General features: G+C 36.4%; 1 protein-coding gene across 1 annotated transcript in view; it reads right to left on the bottom strand.

Annotated features, from left to right (window-relative positions):
• Positions 1-3,982: 3,982 nt before the first annotated feature.
• LOC123547513 (delta-aminolevulinic acid dehydratase-like) overlaps positions 3,983-21,820 on the bottom strand; it is a 28,746-nt gene continuing 10,908 nt past the window's right edge. Inside the window, exons 5-9 of the mRNA XM_045334684.2 lie at positions 20,842-20,986; positions 17,809-17,896; positions 9,378-9,464; positions 7,747-7,876; positions 3,983-7,179 (exon numbers count right to left, since the gene is read on the bottom strand). Of these exons, the coding sequence (XP_045190619.2) occupies positions 7,118-7,179; positions 7,747-7,876; positions 9,378-9,464; positions 17,809-17,896; positions 20,842-20,986 (512 nt within the window). The 3' untranslated portion in view covers positions 3,983-7,117. The remainder of the gene's footprint in view (positions 7,180-7,746; positions 7,877-9,377; positions 9,465-17,808; positions 17,897-20,841; positions 20,987-21,820) is intronic.

A 21,820-nucleotide genomic window follows, 5' to 3' on the forward strand; every position in this document is an offset into this window, starting at 1 on the left:
AAACTCTGACAGTTATTGTACAGTTTTTGTCATTGTGCACTGCTTATAAATGCGACTTTTTTGACGTCGTCCAAGTATGTAAAATGCATAATGTAACGACAGAGGAGCATGTTTGGAGCAAAATTTTCAGTGCATGTTTCAAAGAAACCAAAATTGATAATGATAACACTGACCGAAATGTCCACAAATTCAATCATAAAATCTTGACAGCTCGCTTGTTTTTTTAGTTGCGAGGCTCCGGTGCCTATGCTTCGAGGTACTGGACTACGAGGTGACACCTAGTCTGGCAACCGACTAGGTAATTTTTTTTTTTTTAAATGATTCTGTTAAAAGATTCTGACTTCATCAGTCTTGGCTCTGATTATCGTGTGTTTTGAGAAGACAAGGGACATAATTATACAAAACTTGAATAGCCTCAGGAGTTATCTTCTTTGAACAAAACATACGGTCTGAGCACAGACTAATTGACACCATGCAGTATTAACGTACTACATGTATAGCCGCTACTGTACATGTAATTCTTATATTCTCTGCAAGTGACTGAAAGAAGTTTCCCGTATGAATCAGAGGTGGACAACAGATGAGCTTAGACGTGATACATAAATCACCATGTAGAGCATATGTCTCAACAAGGATATCAAACTACAACTTCCCGATTTTAAGTATTTTGTTGTTTTTTGTTCCTTTTGAGCTAAGTAGGTGACAGAGATGTACAATAACAATGACACATATTTCCATTTATTTGGTCTTTCTTAGAATCGACCATGATGTCAACATATTTCCATTTATTTGGTCTTTCTTAGAATCGACCATGATGTCAACATATTTCCATTTATTTGGTCTTTCTTCGAATCGACCATGACGTCAACCTTCACTGAACTTCCTGATTTTAAGGGGTTGTTTTTCCTGTTGAGGTGATGTACCTTAAAATTAAAAATAGTTTCCATTCATTTGATGATTTTATGTCTCGACCAGCTAGGATATCAACCTACAACATCCTGATGTTTTGTTTTTCCTGTTGGGCTAAGTAGATGACGGAGATCAGAAAAGAATTCAAACTGGCAATTTCAGATGCAGAATGTAGCCCGAAACGCTACTGTGTATGTGCCTGCCATTGGAGCCATTCCTGTAAAGCGCCAGTCTCCTTTTACTCGGTAATCAGAGTCCAGTTGAATAATCTTTTTTTCACCCAAAGTCGTTTGGATATAAAAGCAAGACACATTTATTTATGAAAATAAAAATCCATTGTAACAACTAGCAGGTGTTGTTTGAAATACGATAAACATGCCGTTAGAATCTTTGTATGTAATGAAGACATTTTTATCTAAAATTAGGGGAATATCAACCCGATGAACCTTTTCGATGCGAAGTTACAAGTTTATATTGTAAAAAGAGGGTGTGATAAATCTAATTTCATAATCCAATTTTTTTTTTTGCTTTACGTACACGCCATTTTCATTTTCATTGAACACTACATTTTTTTTTTGGTGTGAATCATTGCGCTAGCGCACTTTCATTTTTGTCTAAGAATGTTTAATTTTATGCGCCGTCTGTTAAAATGTGTACGTGCTCTGATAATAACATTTTAACTGATTTTAACTATTTATAACAAAAATGACCATAACAATATATACTGAATAAAAAAGATTCTTCATTTTTTTAATGTTATAAAAGAAATCAACATGTCAAATGGCCTACCTGTGCTCGAGCAAACGATTATGTGTCAAATAAATCAATTATAACTGGCTTGCACGCATTACACAAAAAAGTTAACGTTGAACTCGATTTAATTGAACATTTCAGGCTGATTTTATAGACTTTGATGCCAATAAGAAAAAGACGTTGAAAAAAAAAAGAAATTTATCCAGTTTTCTTTCTTTTTGATATGCCTAGACTGATTCCACCAAATTTACGTGAATGTGCCATTGGCATGCTTAATGCTGGTATGGCCAGTAAGCAAGAAACAAGAGGGTCATGATGACCCTGGATCGCTCACCTGAGTAATATGAGCTACATGTTTCAAATGTCAAACTGATGCTAAAATTTTAAGAAAGTAGGTCAGTAGGTCATATTCATGGTCACTGAAAGTCAGTTTTAAGATTGGTGTGCAAAACCGTAAATGCCATCCAAATTTCAAGGCTGTATCTTAAAAACAAGAAAATAGTTCAGTAGGTCAAAGTCACAGTCAGGTAACCCCTAACCACTTGGGGTCATCAGGTAATTATAATTAAACAGTCTAGGAAATATGATCTGATAATTTTGTAAGTATTTATTTTTGTAAGTATTTATTCCTATATAACTCATATAAAAAATGACCCTAGGGGCGGGGCCTCTTTTCACCCCAGGGGCATAATTTGTTAGAGTTGGCTAGGCAATGCTACATACCAAATATCACAGGCCGAGGCCTTGAACTTTCAGACAAGAAGTTTCTTTTAAAAATATTCCTAGAACAAAAGTCTATGTAAAACTTGGGACCCCAAGGGCAGGGCCTCTTTTCACCCCAGGGACCTAATTTAAACAATTTTGGTAGAGGACCACAAGGCAATGCTACATACCAAATATCAAAGGCCAAGTTCTTGTGGTTTTAGACAAGAATATTTTTTGAAGTTTTTTCCTACGTAAGTCTATGTAAAACTTGGGACCCGCTGGGCGGGGCCTCTTTTCAGCTCAGGGGCATGATTTTAAAAATCTTGGTAGAGGACTACTAGGCAACGCAACATACCAAATATCGAAAGCCTAGGCCTTGCAGTTTCAGACAAGAAGATTTTTAAAGTTTTTTCTTATATAAGTCTATGTAGAACTTGGGATCCCCAGGGCAGTGTCTCTTTTCACCCCCAGGGGCATAATTTGAACAAAATTCATAGAGGACCATTAGATGATGTTACATGCCAAATATCGAGGCTCGATGCCTTGTGGTTTTAGACAAGAAGATCTTTTAAGTTTTTCCTTTCAGTTGCCGTGGCAACCAGAGTTCTGTGTGGAATTCAATTCTTTGAATATTTTGAAAGGGGGCCATCCAAGGATCATTCCTGTGAAGTTTCATCAAAATTGAACCGGTGGTTTAGGAGGAGATGTTGTTTAAAGGAAAGTGTGGCCGGACGCCGGACGGTGAGTGATCACAATAGCTCACCCTGAGCCTTTAGCACAGGTGAGCTAAAAACAAGGGGCGTAACTTGAGAAAAATAAAAATTCAGACAAAATGTACATGTCCATTTCATGTTGACGAGATTTAACAAGTATATGAAACTAAAAATGTAGAGATGAGCACACAAGAAAGTGCAAAGGACTGATGGAATGACTGATTGTTCAAATACTATACCTCCCGTCTTTCACACTGGTGGCATAAAGTTTCCATGTAAGCTGACGTCTGCAATGAATACTTTCAAATTCCACACAAGTCTTCAGCATAATCAAATCATCTCACACAGACAGGTACATACATTTAAACAAAAGTATGCTCATTTTTATTCTTAGATTTTTTTTGTAAAGAAAAGTCCTTTCTTGTATTCATAAAACAAAGTTTATAGAAGGGTTTTCAAAACATCAAATGTGTTTTATTTCAAAAAGACAACTCTTATTAAATCTTGTTTGACACCATTCTATCCTGGAAACTTTTTGTTGTTGTTGTGTTTAAGTCATACCAACACGATAATAGGTCATATGGCGACTTTCTAGCTTAGATGGTGGAGGAAGACCCCATGTGCCACCCTGCATTATTTCATAACGAGCGGGCGCCTGGATAGAACCACCGATCTTACGTAAGCCAGCTGAATGGCTTTCTTACCTTACGAATTCAACGCCTCAATTAAGGCTCGAATCCATATAAGTGAGGGGCAAGTGATTCGAAGTCAGCAACCTTGACCACTCGGCCACGGAGACCCCTGGAAACTTTTATAATGCAGACCTTGCTATCTGGTAGTTAGTAGACACTCCCAAACCTCTAGGTCAAGGAAACCCTGTATATCAAAGAAAACAACTACAGTATTGTTTTAAAGTTTAATCAGATTTAAAATCACTTAACATATAACTACAGCTTATTATAAGGAATGGCACCCATTTACAAAATAGTTGTCAAAATTCTAAATTACTTTTAAAAACTTTCGCCAAACAAATATATTCTGGTGACATATCAGTTCATATCATACTACATAATATTATATTTTAAACCATTTTGTTAAAAATAATATCTTAACAATTCATATGCATAGCATGATTTTAAATAAAAGGTACAAAGCTGAATCTACATCATAGTCCATAAACTGCAATTTGTATTCAGAATTATTCAATCTTCTTAACACTGTCCATAAAAATACTCCCCTACTCCCCCAAAAACTTTGACTAAGTAAATGATTGAAATGCAATGAAATTATCAATAGTTTAAATGTAAATACTTTAGACGGCAGTTTCATATGTTTCCTGTGTGATAAGTTATAACAACACAATTTTAAAACTTGGAATTTACACCCTAAGGTGCTGCTCAACAACCTGAAATATGATAAACATTAATGATGTCCTTTGAGGTATGACAGCAAGACAAAAATAAACAGTTTTTTGCCTTTTCTCCCTATAACAGCAAAATGTCAGATGTTTATAAACTACTGAAATGTCTATGGATACATTTAACAATCATAAATAAATGTAAATCCATAAAAGGTAAAGATAAAATTCTACTGTTTCACATGATAGTCCTAGCCAGTGACTTCAGGAATAAAGAGTTTTTGTAATATGTTTTACAAACATGGTCGTATCTTGTTTCATCAAAAAGTGCCTGAACTCAAGATAATCATCATGATTTCCTCTGGCTAAATCTACAGTAAAAGCAGAATTTTCGCAAGGGTTTAACTTTCGCTATATTTATGAGGCTCTACAAGTCGCTAAAGTTAATTCTTGTGTAAATATTCACTTCTGGTATAATTCAAATTCAAGTATGATACCATTTTTACGATTTGCGAATATCAAACCTCGCGGACATACTCAAAATTTAAAATTCGCGAAATTCTGACCCAGCGAAAATATGTGCTTTTACAGTAAGCTAATTTGGATAGATGCCATTGTAATATTTGCTAGACATGAAAATAAACTCTGATTATATAACAACAATATAATATATAATATATTCAGTTATTAACAACTTATCCAATAACTGGAATATTTCAGGAATATAAAATATTCTCTTCAAGGAAATAGCATTAGAAGTTGGGTAAACCTTTTAAAGGTAAATGTCCCATATTAGGTCAAGCAATTTACATTCAAGTACGTTATAATTCTCCATACTTTTTTCTTCTCATCGTGTAAAACAAAAATTGTTTCTTTAAAGATACAAAGTTAAGCTTACTTCTATGACCAAAGAATAAACAGCACAGAGAATATTTACTCTTGTTAGATATATTAGATATTACAAAAATACTACATCTGAGTAACAGAAGTTTAAAATGTAAAAGTAAATGTAAAAGAACAATAATACACAGTGTATTTTTATTGTCATGGAGTAAAACTTTTTTATAAACAATTTTATCATGAAAGTACAGCACAGTACCGAGTGAACACCATGAAGTCTGAAAGTCTCAATGTTACCATGGAATCTATTCTTACTTTATTATTTTACTGACAGTCTGCATACAAAAAAGCAGGAGACAAAATTGCTTTCAAATCAATATTATGTAGAAAATGTACATGTGCTACATTAAATACTCATAGTCATGAAAAGTCTAAGTCAAAAGACCCAACATGCTCAATGTGAGTGAATTTTAAATTTCAGCTTCAAAATTTTTGAAAGTGCACTGAAATTTTTTATTTTATTTCTATCACAAAAAGGCTTGATGACAAAACAACACTTTTTGAAAATATAAACTACTTGTCTAATTGGACTCTACAGCACTCTGATTTGCTATAGTGTGTATTAAAGGGGCATGCCTTCATATGTTTAAGTTTAAATATATACATGTATAACAATGGCTAAAAAAACAAAACTCAATACAAAATATCAGTATTAAATCAGCTGACAATTCATGAAAATGCAATTAGTATAGCTAATTAACTGTCATTTGTCATTTCACATTAATTTAAAAGTTTAGTGTGTAACTAATGTTACACAGAAGAACTTTTCTAAATATTTACACAATACTCTAAATATTTACAGACTAACACAGGGTTTTCTAAATGAATACTACCTATTATTCTGACATTGAATCACTTCGATTTTACTTTTGATTTATAATTTCATACATATATGAAATGAAGAAAGCAACATGTTTAATTTTGAAAAATTTGACTTTAATTTGGTAGCACATCTCTTTATTCAAACAGTAACATACTCTGAAGAACAAATTAGGTAAATGCCATTTATATATGTCAATGATTTACAGGATATAAAGACATGATTTGGCACTTAAACTATACTTTAAATCACCCTGAATTTATATAGACCATCACTACATGTACATAATTTACACATACACATATCTGTATTAAACATATTCCTGACTGCTAAATTGTCACAAAGTTACACAAGAACTAAATTCAATTTTGAACAATTTACGCCCTGTTCAATTGACAAAGTAAGTCCGTATATTGTAAGCGATTGTTTCTTCAGCTCTATACTTGAGAAACCAGGCATCTCAGTAAAATTAAGGAACATTTTCTACTGAAGCAGACTTAGTCACTTCAAGTTTGGAAAAAACTGACTAATTTTCTTGAACAATATTGGCTACCTTCTGTAGCATTTTAACATAAAGAATGTAATCTGAAATTAACAACATGAGCCAGTTGCACATGCACACTTGCCAAACATTTATGTACAGCCAAGATAAATAAATGACAATTTGAAATGAATTACCTCAAGAGAGAAGTTCTGTGTAAATTCAGTAACAATTCTTCATTAAAACTAACTAAAAGCATCATTTTGAGGTAACCTTTTTCATAAGATCTGATTGCTCTAAAGTTTGAGAAGAAAAAATGAATAAAAAAAAATAAAACAGGAAGGCCATTATAATTTCAGCTGATTTTGATGTTCTGATCTTTTTCCCATTGAAATAAAATGTACAGTATGGGACCATCAGTGTCGCTGGATGGATGAAACAATAACAAAGGCACACAGTCACAGTCTATACATGGCAGCTCACTTTGCTGATAACCAGTCTAATAACTGTGGTGTGTAGTATGATATAATGATATCAGCACCTGCAAGCAAAATAACATATCAAATAGGTGAATCGTCACATTGAAATACTTTTCAATAATTCATATTTCAACCAATTAGAAAAAATTAACAGACTCTAAGAAAATACATATTTCATAAAATTATCATACAATGAATTAAGTACAGTTTGTAAGGTTTTTAATGCAACAGTGGTTGTTTTTCACCTAAAACCTCACACATTACATGCGCTATAATTCCAAATTGTCCACATGATAAACTAAGATATCTTTCCAATTTATCTATTTAAACAACTGGCTGGTGAAGCATACACACTACTGACGTCTAGTTCTAGACAACACAGAGTCACTCAGCGCCCAATTCATGTAGATTTTTTTTCAGTTTTGAAAAATTCCCACAAGGTGGAGCGCACAGGGAAGACAGGGTTGCTTTTCTGCCTTACCTCAAATATTCAGACCAGTAACTGTCATTAAAATTATCATTAATATTATTATTATGTCAAGTCAAACATTCTGTTATACTGTTCAATGAAACTTCAAACTCCCATTGAAACATGTCAACGATTGGCTGCTATAGAAAGCAGAACTTACCCGCTCTTCTCATACTTGCAAGAACTTCTAGCAATGTCGTCTGTAGGTTGAATGCTCCTGCCTTAGCACCATGGTACAACATAGCATATTCTCCTGAAACTTGGTAGATTGCCATTGGATGTGTAGGGTACTGTAATGTCAAAATATCTCATTATCACTTTTTGTATTTAGCATATAACATTGTCAAACATATGTATGAAAAATATTGTTTTTATTACAGTGTTATTTTTCCCTAAATTTAGTTGTTTTGACCGGGATTTTCCCCCTCCTAACAGGCTCTTCCACCATTCCTCACCAAATTGAAACAAGAGCACCGCAATGCAGAGCAATATACGCCTGAAGGTATGACCTTTGACCCCTAAGTGTGACCATGACCTTGAAGCGAGCCATCCAAAACATGTGCTCTGCACATTGTCTCGATGTGGTGAGCATTTTTGCCAAGTTTCTTTAAAATCCTTCAAGCAGTTCAAGAGTTACAGAACGGACACGAAACATAGACATATGACCTTTGACCCCTCAGTGTGACCTTGACCTTGAAGTGAGCCATCCAGAACATGCGCTCTGCATGTTGTCTCTATGTGGTGAACATTTGTGTCAAGTTTCTTTGAAATCCTTCAAGAAGTTCAGGTATGGCCTTTGACTCCTAAGTGTGACCTTGACCTTAAAGCAAGCCTTTCGAAACATGTGCCCTGCACGTCGATGGGCATGTCAATTTGATGAGGTGAACATTTGTGCCAAGTTTCTTTAAAATCCTCCAAGCCAGTCAAGAGTTAAGAGTGGACAAGAAACAAATTCATATGACTTTTGGCCCCCAAGTGTGACCTTGACCTTGAGGCAAGTCATACAGAACATACACTCTGCATGTCAACTCGATGTGGTGAACATTTGTGTCAAGTTTCTTCGAAATCCCTTAGGCAGTTAAAGAGTTACAGAGCAGACACGAATGACCTTTGACCCCTAAGTGTGACCTTGATCTTGAAGTGAGCCATCCAAAACATGCGCTCTGCAAGTCATCTCAATGTGGTGAACACTTGTGTCTAGTTTCTTCGAAATCATTCAAGGACTTCAAGAGTTACAGAGCGGACGGACAGACAAAGACCGGGGTTATAAGATAATACTTCTCTTTGGGCGTATAAAAAATAGAGTCATCTACTGGCTATATGTAATTACCATATAAAGTGTGAAGCCTGTAGGCCAAAGCATACAAAACATTGTCAGTCTTGAGGTCAATATTACTTTAACCTTAGGTCTACTACCACAAACCCCAAAACAACAGGCTAACCAACTGACTACAGACACTCGTCTATTGACCCAAAATAGAGGTCATCCACCAACCCCTGGCTATGCATGCTGCAAACGTCCTATCAAATATGACCATAGTAGGCCCATGTGTCCTCTATTTAACTGCATATTGACCTGACTGACAGGCTAACAAGAAGTAAAACAATATACATGTACCTCCTCTTTTCCACAGGGTGGCATGAAAATCTTTTAGGTGGGTAATAAGATATGGAGCAGACACTATTTTACAGACAAACAAACAGACCTTTGGATCAAAAACAATGCTAACTCCAAATTGTGGAGAGACATTATCATCGTAGCTCTGGTACAAGTTGTGTAAAGACACTTACCTTTGTTTTCACAGATTTTACAACATCAAGATAGGCCATCCCTGGTTTTACCATGAGAATATCAGCTCCTTCTTGTACATCTCTATCCTGGAAATAAATCAAAGTGAACCATTCACAGGTAGGAGAAACAAATTACATGTAATACAATGCAAGAATAAACTAACAAGAGCTGTCGGACAACAGCAATGCTTGACTATCAAAAGTTTTTATACTTAAAACAAGAGATCAGAGTGATCTTGGCGCCCACCAATGTGCCATTTTGGAGTGTTCCAAATTTCAAGACTTACTGACTAGCTCAAGGTCAAATTTCATTTTCGTACACAACACTGTGCATGTGGTCCAAATTCAAAAGCTGTAGCTTGAGAAATGTGAAAGTAGGTCACTAGATCAATCTTAAGGTCAAAGTTTAATTTGGTACACAAAACTATGCAAGTGGTCCAAATTTGAAGGCTTAGCTTGAGAAATGTGTAAGTAGGTCACTAGGTCAAAATCAAGGGTCAAATTTCACTTCAGAACACAAATCTATGCATGTGGTCCAAATCTGAAGCCTGTACCTTCAAAAATGTGAAAGTAGGTCACTAGGTCAATGTCAAGGTCAAAGTTTGTTTCGGTACACAATCCTATGCATGTGGTCTAAATTTGAAGCCTGTAGCTACAGAAATGTGAAAGTAGGTCACTAGGTCAATCTTAAGGTCAAAGTTCATTTCGGTACACAAAACTGCATGTGGTCGAAATTTGAAGACTGTAGCTTGAGAAGTGTGAAAGTAGGTCACTAGGTCAAAATCAATGTCAAATTTCATTTTGAAACACGGAACTATGCATATGGTCCAAATTTGATACCTGTACCTTCAAAAATGTGAAAGTAGGTCACTAGGTCAAAATCAAGGTCAAAGTTTTTTCAAGTGCACAAAACTATGCATGTGGTCCAAATCTGAAGGCTGTAGCTACAGAAATGTGAAGGTAGGTCACTAGGTCAAAATCAAGGTCAACTCATGTCAAGGTTCATCTTGCCACTCAAAAATATACATGTCCAAATTTGAATGTTGTAGTTATTGACAAGAAGATTTTAAAAGCTTTTCCCTATATAAGTCTATATGAACCATGAGACCCCCGGGGCGGGGCCATATTTGACCCTAGGGGGATAATTCGAACAAACTTGGTAGAGAACCACTAGATGTTGCTACATTACAAGTATCAAAGCCCTAGGCTTTGTGGTTTGACAAGAAGATTTTCAAAGTTTTTCCCTATATAAGTCTATGTAAACCATATGACCCCCAGGGTGGGGCCATATTTGATCCTAGGGGTATAATTTGATTAATCTTAGTTGAAGACCACTAGATGATGTCACATACAAAATATCAAAGCCCTAGGCCCTGTAGTTTTGGACAAGAGGTTTTTCAAAGTTTTTCTCTATACAAGTCTATATAAACCATGTGACCCCCAGGGCGGGGCCATATTTGACCCCAGAGAAATAATTTGAATCATCTTGGTAGAGGACCACTAGATAATACTTCATACCAAATATCAAAGCCCCAGGCTCTGTGGTTTTGGACAAGAAGGTTTTCAAAGTTTTTCCCTATATAAATCTATGTAAATTATAGAAATAAACAAAGGGCCATAACTCACTCATAAATTGTTGAACCAGTCTGATTTTCAGGGGGACACAACTAGGGTACCAATACATCATTCTGACAAAGTTTGGTCAAAATCCCCCCAGTAGTCTCTGAGGAGATGCGATAACGAGAAACTGTTAACGGACAGACGGACGGACGGAATGACGGACGGACGGACCACGGACGCAGAGTGATTTTAATAGCCCACCATCTGATGATGGTGGGCTAATAAGGTTAAAATGATAAAAACACAGACAACAAGAGCTGTCTCCATAGGATGACACATGCCCCCGATGGCACTTTAAATGAATAGTTATGGCCGATGTTAGAGTTTAGGACCTTTGACCTACAGACTGGTTCTTGCACGCGACACGTCGTCTTACTGTGTCACACATTCATGCGTAGTTATTTTACAAGAGATCACAGAGTGATCTTGGCGCCCACCAAGTGCCATTTTTGAGTGTTCCAAATTTCAAGACTTACTGACTAGCTCAAGGTCAAATTTCATTTCCGTACACAACACTGTGCATGTGGTCCAAACTCGAAAGCTGTAGCTCGAGAAATGTGAAAGTAGGTCACTAGATCAATCTTAAGGTCAAAGTTTAATTCGGTACACAAAACTATGCAAGTGGTCCGAATTTGAAGGCTTAGCTTGAGAAATGTGTAAGTAGGTCACTAGGTCAAAATCAAGGGTCAAATTTCACTTCAGAACACAAATCTATGCATGTGGTCCAAATCTGAAGCCTGTACCTTCAAAAATGTGAAAGTAGGTCACTAGGTCAATGTCAGGGTCAAAGTTTGTTTCGGTACACAATCCTACGCAAGTGGTCTAAATTTGAGGCCTGTAGCTACAGAAATGTGAAAGTAGGTCACTAGGTCAATCTTAAGGTCAAAGTTCATTTCCGTACACAAAAATATGCATGTGGTCCAAATTTGAAGGCTGTAGCTTGAGAAATGTGAAAGTAGGTCACTAGGTCAAAATCAAGGTCAAGTTTTATTTCAGAATACAGAACTATGCATGTGGTCCAAATTTGAAGCTTGTACCTTCAAAAATGTGAAAGTAGGTCACTAGGTCAATGTAAAGGTCAAAGTTTGTTTCGGTACATAAAACCATGCATGTGGTCCAAATTTGAAGGCTGTAGCTTGAGAAATGAGAAAGTAGGTCACTGGGTCAAAATCAAGGTCAAATTTAATTTCGGAACACAAAACTATGCATGTGGTCCAAATTTGAAGACTGTACCTTCAAAAATGTGAAAGTAGGTCACTAGGTCAAAATCAATGTCAAATTTCATTTTGAAACACGGAACTATGCATATGGTCCAAATTTGATACCTGTACCTTCAAAAATGTGAAAGTAGGTCACTAGGTCAAAATCAAGGTCAAAGTTTTTTCAAGTGCACAAAACTATGCATGTGGTCCAAATTTGAAGGTTGTAGCTACAGAAATGTGAAAGTAGGTCACTAGGTCAAAATCAAGGTCAACTCATGTCAAGGTTCATCTTGCCACTCAAAAATATACATGTGGTCCAAATTTGAATGTTGTAGTTATTGACAAGAAGATTTTAAAAGCTTTTCCCTATATAAGTCTATTTGAACCATGTGACCCACGGGGCGGGGCCATATTTGACCCTAGAGGATAATTTGAACAAACTTGGTAGAGAACCACTAGATGATGCTACATTACAAGTATCAAAGCCCTAGGCTTTGTGGTTTGGACAAGAAGATTTTCAAAGTTTTTCCCTATATAAGTCTATGTAAACCATATGACCCCCAGGGTGGGGCCATATTTGACCCTAGGGGTATAATTTGAACGATCTTAGTTGAAGACCACTAGATGATGTCACATACAAAATATCAAAGCCCTAGGCCCTGTGGTTTTGGACAAGAGGTTTTTCAAAGTTTTTCCCTATATAAGTCTATATAAACCATGTGACCTCCAGGGCGGGGCCATATTTGACCCCAGAGAAATAATTTGAATCATCTTGGTAGAGGACCACTAGATAATGCTTCATACCAAATATCAAAGCCCTAGGCTCTGTGGTTTTGGACAAGAAGGTTTTCAAAGTTTTTCCCTATATAAATCTATGTAAATTATAGAAATAAACAAAGGGCCATAACTCACTCATAAATTGTTGAACCAGTCTGATTTTCCGGGGGACACAACTAGGGTACCAATACATGATTCTGACAAAGTTTGGTCAAAATCCCCCTGGTAGTTTCTGAGGAGATGCGATAACGAGAAATTGTTAACGGACGGACGGACGGAATGACGGACGGACGGACCACGGACGCAGAGTGATTTTAATAGCCCACCATCTGATGATGGTGGGCTAAAAATCCATGCATGAATGACAAAGATATGGACCGGACACGCCCATCAATGCACTATCATGAAAAATGACCTTTAACATCTAAGTGTGACCTTGACCTTTGAGCTACGGACCTGCGTCTTGCGCGCGACGCGTCGTCTTACTGTGGTACACATTCAAGCCAAGTTATTTGAAAATCCATCCATCGATGACAAAGATATGGACCGGACACGCCCATCAATGCACTATCCCTTAATGTCTAAGTGTGACCTTGACCTTTGAGCTACTGACCTGGGTCTTGCGCGCGACACGTCGTCTTACTGTGGTACACATTCATGCCAAGTTATTTGAAAATCCATCTATCGATGACAAAGATATGGACCGGACACACCCATCAATGCACTATCCCTTAATGTCTAAGTGTGACCTTGACCTTTGAGCTACTGACCTGGGTCTTGCACGCGACATGTCAGCTTACTGAAGTACACATTCATGCCAAGTTACTTGAAAATCCATCCATCGATGACAAAAGATATGGACCGGACACGCCCATCAATGCACTATCCCTTAATGTCTAAGTGTGACCTTGACCTTTGAGCTACGGACCTGGGTCTTGCGCATGACATGTCGTCTTACTGTGGTACACATTCATGCCAAGTTATTTGAAAATCCATCCATCAATGACAAAGATATGGACCGGACACGAAAAATGCGGACAGACCGACAGACAGACAGACGGTTCAAAAACTATATAAAAACAAAGAGGCAACAGCTTGGTGACATAGAACTCTCCCGTCATGATGCCTAATGAGATAACTGATTACACCAAAAATACTGCTGAATGTACCAAGAGTGGTACACTGACACAAAATATGCCAGTCACAGCAGCCTACTTTTCACTTTTAAAATACTGTACTGAATTAATGAACAGACAAGTTGTCAATTTTCTCAAGTTCAACTAATTCTAGGGCCATAACTGATGATAACTTTAGAGTGCAAAAGACTATCTGGCTGGTTTTCAAACTTAGCTAAGATAACTTGCCAATTAACATTTTGACTAAGTTTGGTGAACATTGGATAGGAACTGCATAAGTTATTAAGCGGACACTTTCAATTTTTGCACTTTTACGTAATTCAAGGGCAATAACTTCATAAAGACTTGGTTGGTTCAAATGTCTATCAATCTAGGCCCAGATATTACGCCAATATAAATTGTGACTAAGTTTGGTGAACACTTGGAGTTAGAGAGCAGACACTATCAATATTTGCAATTCTGAGTAATTCAAGGGCAGCTGGGACAATCTGGATGTTATCAAACTTTGTCGAGATATTATGCCCATAAACACATGACAGTTTGGTGACAATTAGATAAGACCTACTCAGTTTAGACTGCAGACACTGTAATTTTTCCCAATTTAGAGTTACTCAAGGGCCATAATTCCAGAGCCACAAAGATAATCTAGCTGGTTATCTAATCTGGCCTGAACATTATGCCTGTTAACATTCTAACCAAGTTTGCCGAACATTGGATAAGAACAGCTGAAGTTAGAGGGCATACAACTTTAGTGGCTGCTGTAAACCTGCAGCATTATATGTCCCATTTCAAGGGCTAATAAAAAAGGCCATAACTTTGTAAAGGAAGATACTGAAGCTCTGCGATGCAAGTCAGTCCATCACAGTGAACAGGTGTGTGAAGTTTTAATGCATTCCAACAAATGATTACATAGATGCCAGCTTACATACAGAACTTAACCAAATCAGGATGAGGACAGACACATGGGCACGTGCAGTATCTCTTACTTTTCTTTGAATAGTTACGTAACAAATCAAAATTTAAACTTGCATGTTCACCTCTCCTCAATTTACTTTTAGCCTTGCAAAACATATAAATTGTAAAAATACTACAGCAAATAGCAAATATAATATGGTAATTGAAATAGAAACTTTGACAAAAAAGCGGCTACAGGTTAATTTTATTTATGACTCCAATTTTTTTTCAATTTGTTATTCTTACAACAGGATATACTGTAGCAGACACCATAATTATAATTAATAACAAGAGCTGTCTCATGACAGCGCGCTCGACTATTCGAAGAACTGATTGAAGAATGGGGTCAAAATATTTCCACGGATATTCAGACAAAAGAAATAAATAGATTAGACAAACAATGTTCTTGTATTACTTTGATTCCGGTAAGTCTTGCACTAAATGGCAATATATGAGCCAATTTCAAAGTCCAAAAAGGGCCATAATTCAGTCAAAATAGTTATGTACTCTTGCCTACAGATGGAAATCATAATGATAAACAAGTGTTCAAAGTTTAAAAGCCATATGTCAAATAGTTTTGACAAAACATGGGCTTGTATGAAAACAGAACCAATTTCAAAGTCCAAAAAGGGACAAAATTCAGCCAAAATAGATGACAGAGTTATGTTCTCTTTCCTACAGATAGAGACTATTATACTAAACAAGTGACAAAAGTTTCAAAGCCATATGTCAAACACTTTACAAAAAATATGAACTGGTACAAAAAACTTAACCAAGATTTCTAAGTCAAAAGGGGCCATAATTCAGCCAAGATCTTTGATGGAGTTATGTACTCTTGCCTATAACTGGACATGGTGATGGCAAACAGGTGTTGAAAGTTTCAAAGCTTTATCTCAAAAGACTTTGTCAAAAAATGAACTGGTACGAAATATTAACCAAGATTTCTAAGTCAAAAAGGGCCATAATTCAGCCAAAATCCTTGATGGAGTTATGTGCTCTTGCCTATAACTGGACATGGTGATGGTAAACAAGTGTTAAAAGTTTCAAAGCTTTATCTCAAAAGACTTTGTCAAAATATGAACTGGTACGAAAAACTTAACCATGATTTCTAAGTCAAAAGGGGCCATAATTCAGCCAAAATCCTTGATGGAGTTATGTGCTCTTGCCTATAACTGGACATGGTGATGGTAAACAAGTGCTGAAAGTTTCAAAGCTTTATCTCAAAAGACTTTGTCAAAATGTAGACTGGTACGAAATATTAACCCAAATTTCTAAGTCGAAAAGGGCCATAATTCAGCCAAAATCCTTGATGGAGTTATGTGCTCTTGCCTATAACTGGACATGGTGATGGTAAACAAGTGTTGGAAGTTTCAAAGCTTTAACTCAAAAGACTTTGTCAAAATATGAACTGGTACGAAAAACTTAACCATGATTTCTAAGTCAAAAGGGGCCATAATTCAGCCAAAATCCTTGATGGAGTTATGTGCTCTTGCCTATAACTGGCCATGATGATGGTAAACAAGTGTTGAAAGTTTCAAAGCTTTATCTCAAAAGACTTTGTCAAAATGTGGACTGGTACGAAAAACTTAACCCAAGGTGTGACGCCGACGCCGACGCCATGGTGAGTAGGATAGCTCTACTTATTCTTCGAATAGTCGAGCTAAAAACAAGAGCTGTCTCCATAGGATGACACATGCCCCCGATGGCACTTTGAATGAATAGTTATGGCCGATGTTAGAGTTTAGGACCTTTGACCTACGGACCTGGGTCTTGCGGGTGACACGTCGTCTTACTGTGGTACACATTCATGCCCAATAATTTTAAAATCCATGCATGAATGACAAAGATATGGACTGGACACGCCCATCAATGCACCATCATGAAATATGACCTTTAACATCTAAGTGTGACCTTGACCTTTGAGCTACGGACCTGGGTCTTGCGCGCGACACGTCGTCTTACTGTGGTACACATTCATGCCAAGTTATTTGAAAATCCATCCATGGATGACAAAGATATGGACCGGACACGAATGCACTATCATGAAAAATGACCTTTGACGTCTAAGTGTGACCTTGACCTTTGAGCTAAAGACCTGGGTCTTGCGTGCGACATGTCGTCTTACTGTGGTACACATTCATGCCAAGTTATTTGAAAATCCATCCATCGATGACAAAGATATGGTCCGGACATGAATGCAGTATCATGAAAAATGACCTTTAACGTCTAAGTGTGACCTTGACCTTTGAGGTACAGACCTGGGTCTTGCGCGCGACATGTCGTCTTACTGTGGTACACATTCATGCCAAGTTATTTGAAAATCCATCCATCGATGACAAAGATATGGAGCAGACACGAAAATTGCGGACAGACAGACTGACAGACGGTTCAAAAACTATATGCCTCCCTTCAGGGGCATAAATAGACTCTGTTCTCAACTGACAATCAATGCTGGTCATAAAACACATGACAACAGTAAATCATTAAATGCATTGTTAATACATACTGGGTAGTCAGAAAAATGAAATGCATGAAGGATGATCTCAGTTGCCTCCCTTGGATTTATTTCAGGCATGGGCTTGTTACAAAGAAGAAACTTACACCAGACAACAGGATAGCTTCCTTGTGTTAAGCTGAGATTTGAACCAATAGTGGCAGAAGCAAGGGATTCACAGTTTACAACTTTAACCAATTAGCCACTCACAGCAGCCCACGAACAAACCAACATTAATTTGATCTTACCACAGCTCTTTCTGCAAGACCACTGGCTCCTGGTGGAAGCTGATAGCACCTTCTGTCTCCAAAACTTGGAGCTGACTTTGCAGCATCTCTGTAACATAATCAAAACAAATTCCTTACTAAAGTAAGAAGAAGGTAGATGAGTTTTTTTCCTTTTCTGTTGGGTTAATAAACAAATTATTTTTCATTTTAAAACATCAAATTATTAACAGTATTTGAATATTATCTGACACTTGGTTAATGCAAGAAGTATTTCAGGATCATTCATCAGCATTCAAATGTTTCTTGCAAGTAAATGACAACTTCAAAACATGAAGCAAAGGTAGCGAACAAATGACTTTTGACATATTATCTTCAGCCAATCATCACACAACATATAGGGAAATGGAAACTGGAATGTCAATTTTCAAAAGTTACAGTTTTCCCATTGTATAAATCAAACAAAATCCCAACTTCACAAAAATGATTTTAGAAATTTTACATGAAAATGTTGCCTTATTGGTTTATTGGTAAGTAAGATATCCTGAAACGTATTAAAATTCACCAACAAGTAATATATACAAGAGGGCCATGATGGCCCTATATCGCTCACCTGTTATCACTGCACTTGAGGACAAGAAGGTCCTCAGAAAAAATATCTAAGTCCAGAGGACAGGAACAACTAAGGGAAGAAATTAAACCAAAAAGAAAAAAAAATTCTTACAAGGTACAGATATGTCAAAATACATCTAAAAATTGGAGGTACCATCCATGTTGTATCACAGAAAAGTGGTCTCGGTTTTTCCCTACGGCCAATAATAAAAAAGTTACTAAAAACAAGCTATTTATAGTAACGTAAAAGGGAATTAATTAAAAAAAATGATTGTAAGTTAACAAAAGAAGGATCTGCCAAATAAATCTGTTGACATAAATGAAATTTCAGATCAATATCTTCATTAGTTACAGAGATATACCCATTTTAATTTGAAATAAAGGGAGGTAATTTGACATAAAATCAGTCCATAGTTATCTGCCCTCATTGGCTCAGTCCAACTAATGACAATAATGAAATTTCAAATAAGTCCTATAAGTACTCACTGATATAAATCCAGTTTGATTACAATCAGGGGAGGTAATCAGATATAAAATAACTCTGGAACCTACAAATGGATCTGATTTGTCATGGAATCCAAGATTATTGTTGTTGAAGATATTTTGGAAGTTTGTATCAAATAAAACCATAAATGAAGCCTCTATATGGCTGCAAAAGCCAAAATAGCCAATTTTGGACCTTTAAGGGGCCATAACTCTGGAACCCACAAAGGAATCTGGCCAGTTCAAGAAAGGAACCAAGATCTTGTAGTGATACAAGTTTTGTGCAAGTTTGGTTAAAATCAAATCATAAATGAAGCTGCTATTGTGCAGACAAGGTCAAATAGCTAATTTTGGCCCTTTCAGGGGCCATAACTCTGGAATCCATTATGGGATCTGGCCGGTTCAAGAAAGGAACCGAGATCTTATGGTGACACAAGTTTTGTGCAAGTTTGATTAAATTCAAATCATAAATGAAGCTGCTATTGTGCAGACAAGTTCAAAATAGCTAATTCTGGCCCTTTCGGGGGCCATCACTCTGGATCCCATAAAGGAATCTGGCCAGTTCAAGAAAGGAACCAAGATCATATGGTGATACAAGTTATGTGCAAGTTTGGTTAAAATAAAATCATAAATGAAGTTGCTATTGTGCAGACAAGGTCAAAATAGCTAATTCTGGCCCTTTCAGGGGCCATAACTCTGGAACCTGTAATGGGATCTGGCCAGTTCAAGAAAGGAGCCGAGCTCTTATGGTGATACAAGTTGTGTGCAAGTTTGGTTAAAATAAAATCATAAATGAAACCACTATCGTGCAGACAAGAAATTGTTGACGCACGACGGACGAAGGGTGATCACAAAAGCTCACCTTGTCACTATGTGACAGGTGAGCTAAAACAGGGTTCATACAGACAAGGCCAAGTCAAATTCAAGGACTTTTCAAGCACTAGTCTTATAGTTTTCAAGGACTTATTCAACCATAATACCGTGTTACTACCAGCTGTGATTCTGCATCCCAAAACCTAATATGAAGATCCATCTGTTTTTCTTGCATCTTTTTATTTCAAGTTTCACCAATCAGAGCGACAAATGGTCCCCTGATCTTTTCAGTCAGTAAGCTTTTAAAGTGGCCAAATACACAGATATAGGCAGTTTTTCTTTCACCAAGAGCAAACGTTTTCGCTATTTTACTGTCTGGAAACATGGTTTGAAATATTTTATTAATGTTTTCATTGGACTTGTTTAAGGTATATTTCTGGTTTGCATTGTCCATATAATTTCTGCTTTAAGTACATTATTTTCTTATACTTAGTTTGAAATACTAGCACTCGATGATGCAAACAGAATGGTAACTGTTTGGGGTGGGGGTACCGTAAGACTGTCACACACTTTCCCATTACGATAAGAATTGCGATTCATGCTCCGTGACGAATTGACGCCATTTTAGTCAGGGGAGACAACGCTAAACAGAAAGTACGAAACATTCGTACCCAAACTTTGCTTTCGTCCCAAACACATTCGACCTTTTTTTATTACGGCGTTTTCGTAGCTCTGCCCATTGTTCGAAACTTGCCATTTTATTCTAAAAGATTTACTTTTGGTTTTTGGGGAGATTTTAATTGTCTAGCATACGACAAAATAAGAAATTCAAGTACTTTTCAAGGTCTTTGGGCAATTTTCAAGCACTTTTCAAGACAAATTGTGTTTTCAAGGACTTTTCAAGACTGCCCTTCATTTTCAAGTACTTTTCAAGCCTGTGCGAACCCTGTAAAAATCAATGGTAAAATATTATATTTCAAGACAAATCAAGGCAAATTCTTGTTACAGACAAGGTGGATCAAATTATTCTGCCTATTGAGCTAACTGGGCTAAAGAAGATAAATGCGAACATTATACTGTTACTTTACACATTCAACTCTCCCAACATAATCAAGTAATTGATAAAAGAAGTATTTATCTTTAAAATACCTGAATGGTCCATAAAAACTGGAAGCAAACTTGGCACTGTAACTCATCACTGACACCTTGCTACCATAACCACTCTCAGCCAGTGCTTTCTTTATAGCGCCTATTCTACCATCCATCATGTCAGATGGTGCAATAATTTGACAACCTGTAGATACACAAATAATATACAAACTGTCACATGGACAAGAACTGAATAATAGAAATACAAAATACGTAAAGGGGTAAGTTAGAATGGACAGGAAGCCCTCCGTAGTAACTGAACTAGTCTGGCTATCAACTACATGGGTCAAATTTAGAAATATTTTTTTGCAGCCAGAAGTTGGAAGAACGAAAAGATACTAGCTGAAGTTAACCAATAATACTTTATTATTCTATTAATATTTTACTGGCCAAACCTTAATCTCTGTAAGTAACCAATCACAAACAAAAATATTTCCTACCAGTAAAAAAAAAGCTAATGTAATTTTTATCCGCTTACCAGCTAAAGTGAAAGCCTACCAATTATACCTTGAATTGGTGCAGTTTTGCAAGCTTTTCTTATTTTACAATATCATGTTATTAGTCTAATGTGTACATCATGCATGAGTTTGTTGAACAATAAAAATCATTTATAAACATAAATAACAAAATTTATATGCATGACAAAAATATTTTCTTGTATTAATGGATCGCGATAATTTCATTTTAACGGTACTCCGTAAAATCCAAAAACAGGTAAAGCAGGTATATTATCCGATAAATGGTGTTAATTTTTATAATGTAGTATTCTTAACTCTAAATACGATGTGGTATATCATAACAGATTTGTAGTCTAGTGGATAGTGTGTCGGTCTTCTGTACTTTTTATGTTTATATGGTGTATGTTCGAGCCCTTCTTTGTGATTTTTTACTTATTCTTTTTTTGCAGGTATTTTTTTATATCGTCTTTTGTATTTATTTTTCTTTCATTTTTTATTTATTTGTTTAAGTTTATTTTTCA

The sequence above is a fragment of the Mercenaria mercenaria genome, chromosome 15 (assembly GCF_021730395.1).
Source record: "Mercenaria mercenaria strain notata chromosome 15, MADL_Memer_1, whole genome shotgun sequence".
NCBI classification, from domain to species: Eukaryota; Metazoa; Mollusca; class Bivalvia; order Venerida; family Veneridae; genus Mercenaria; species Mercenaria mercenaria.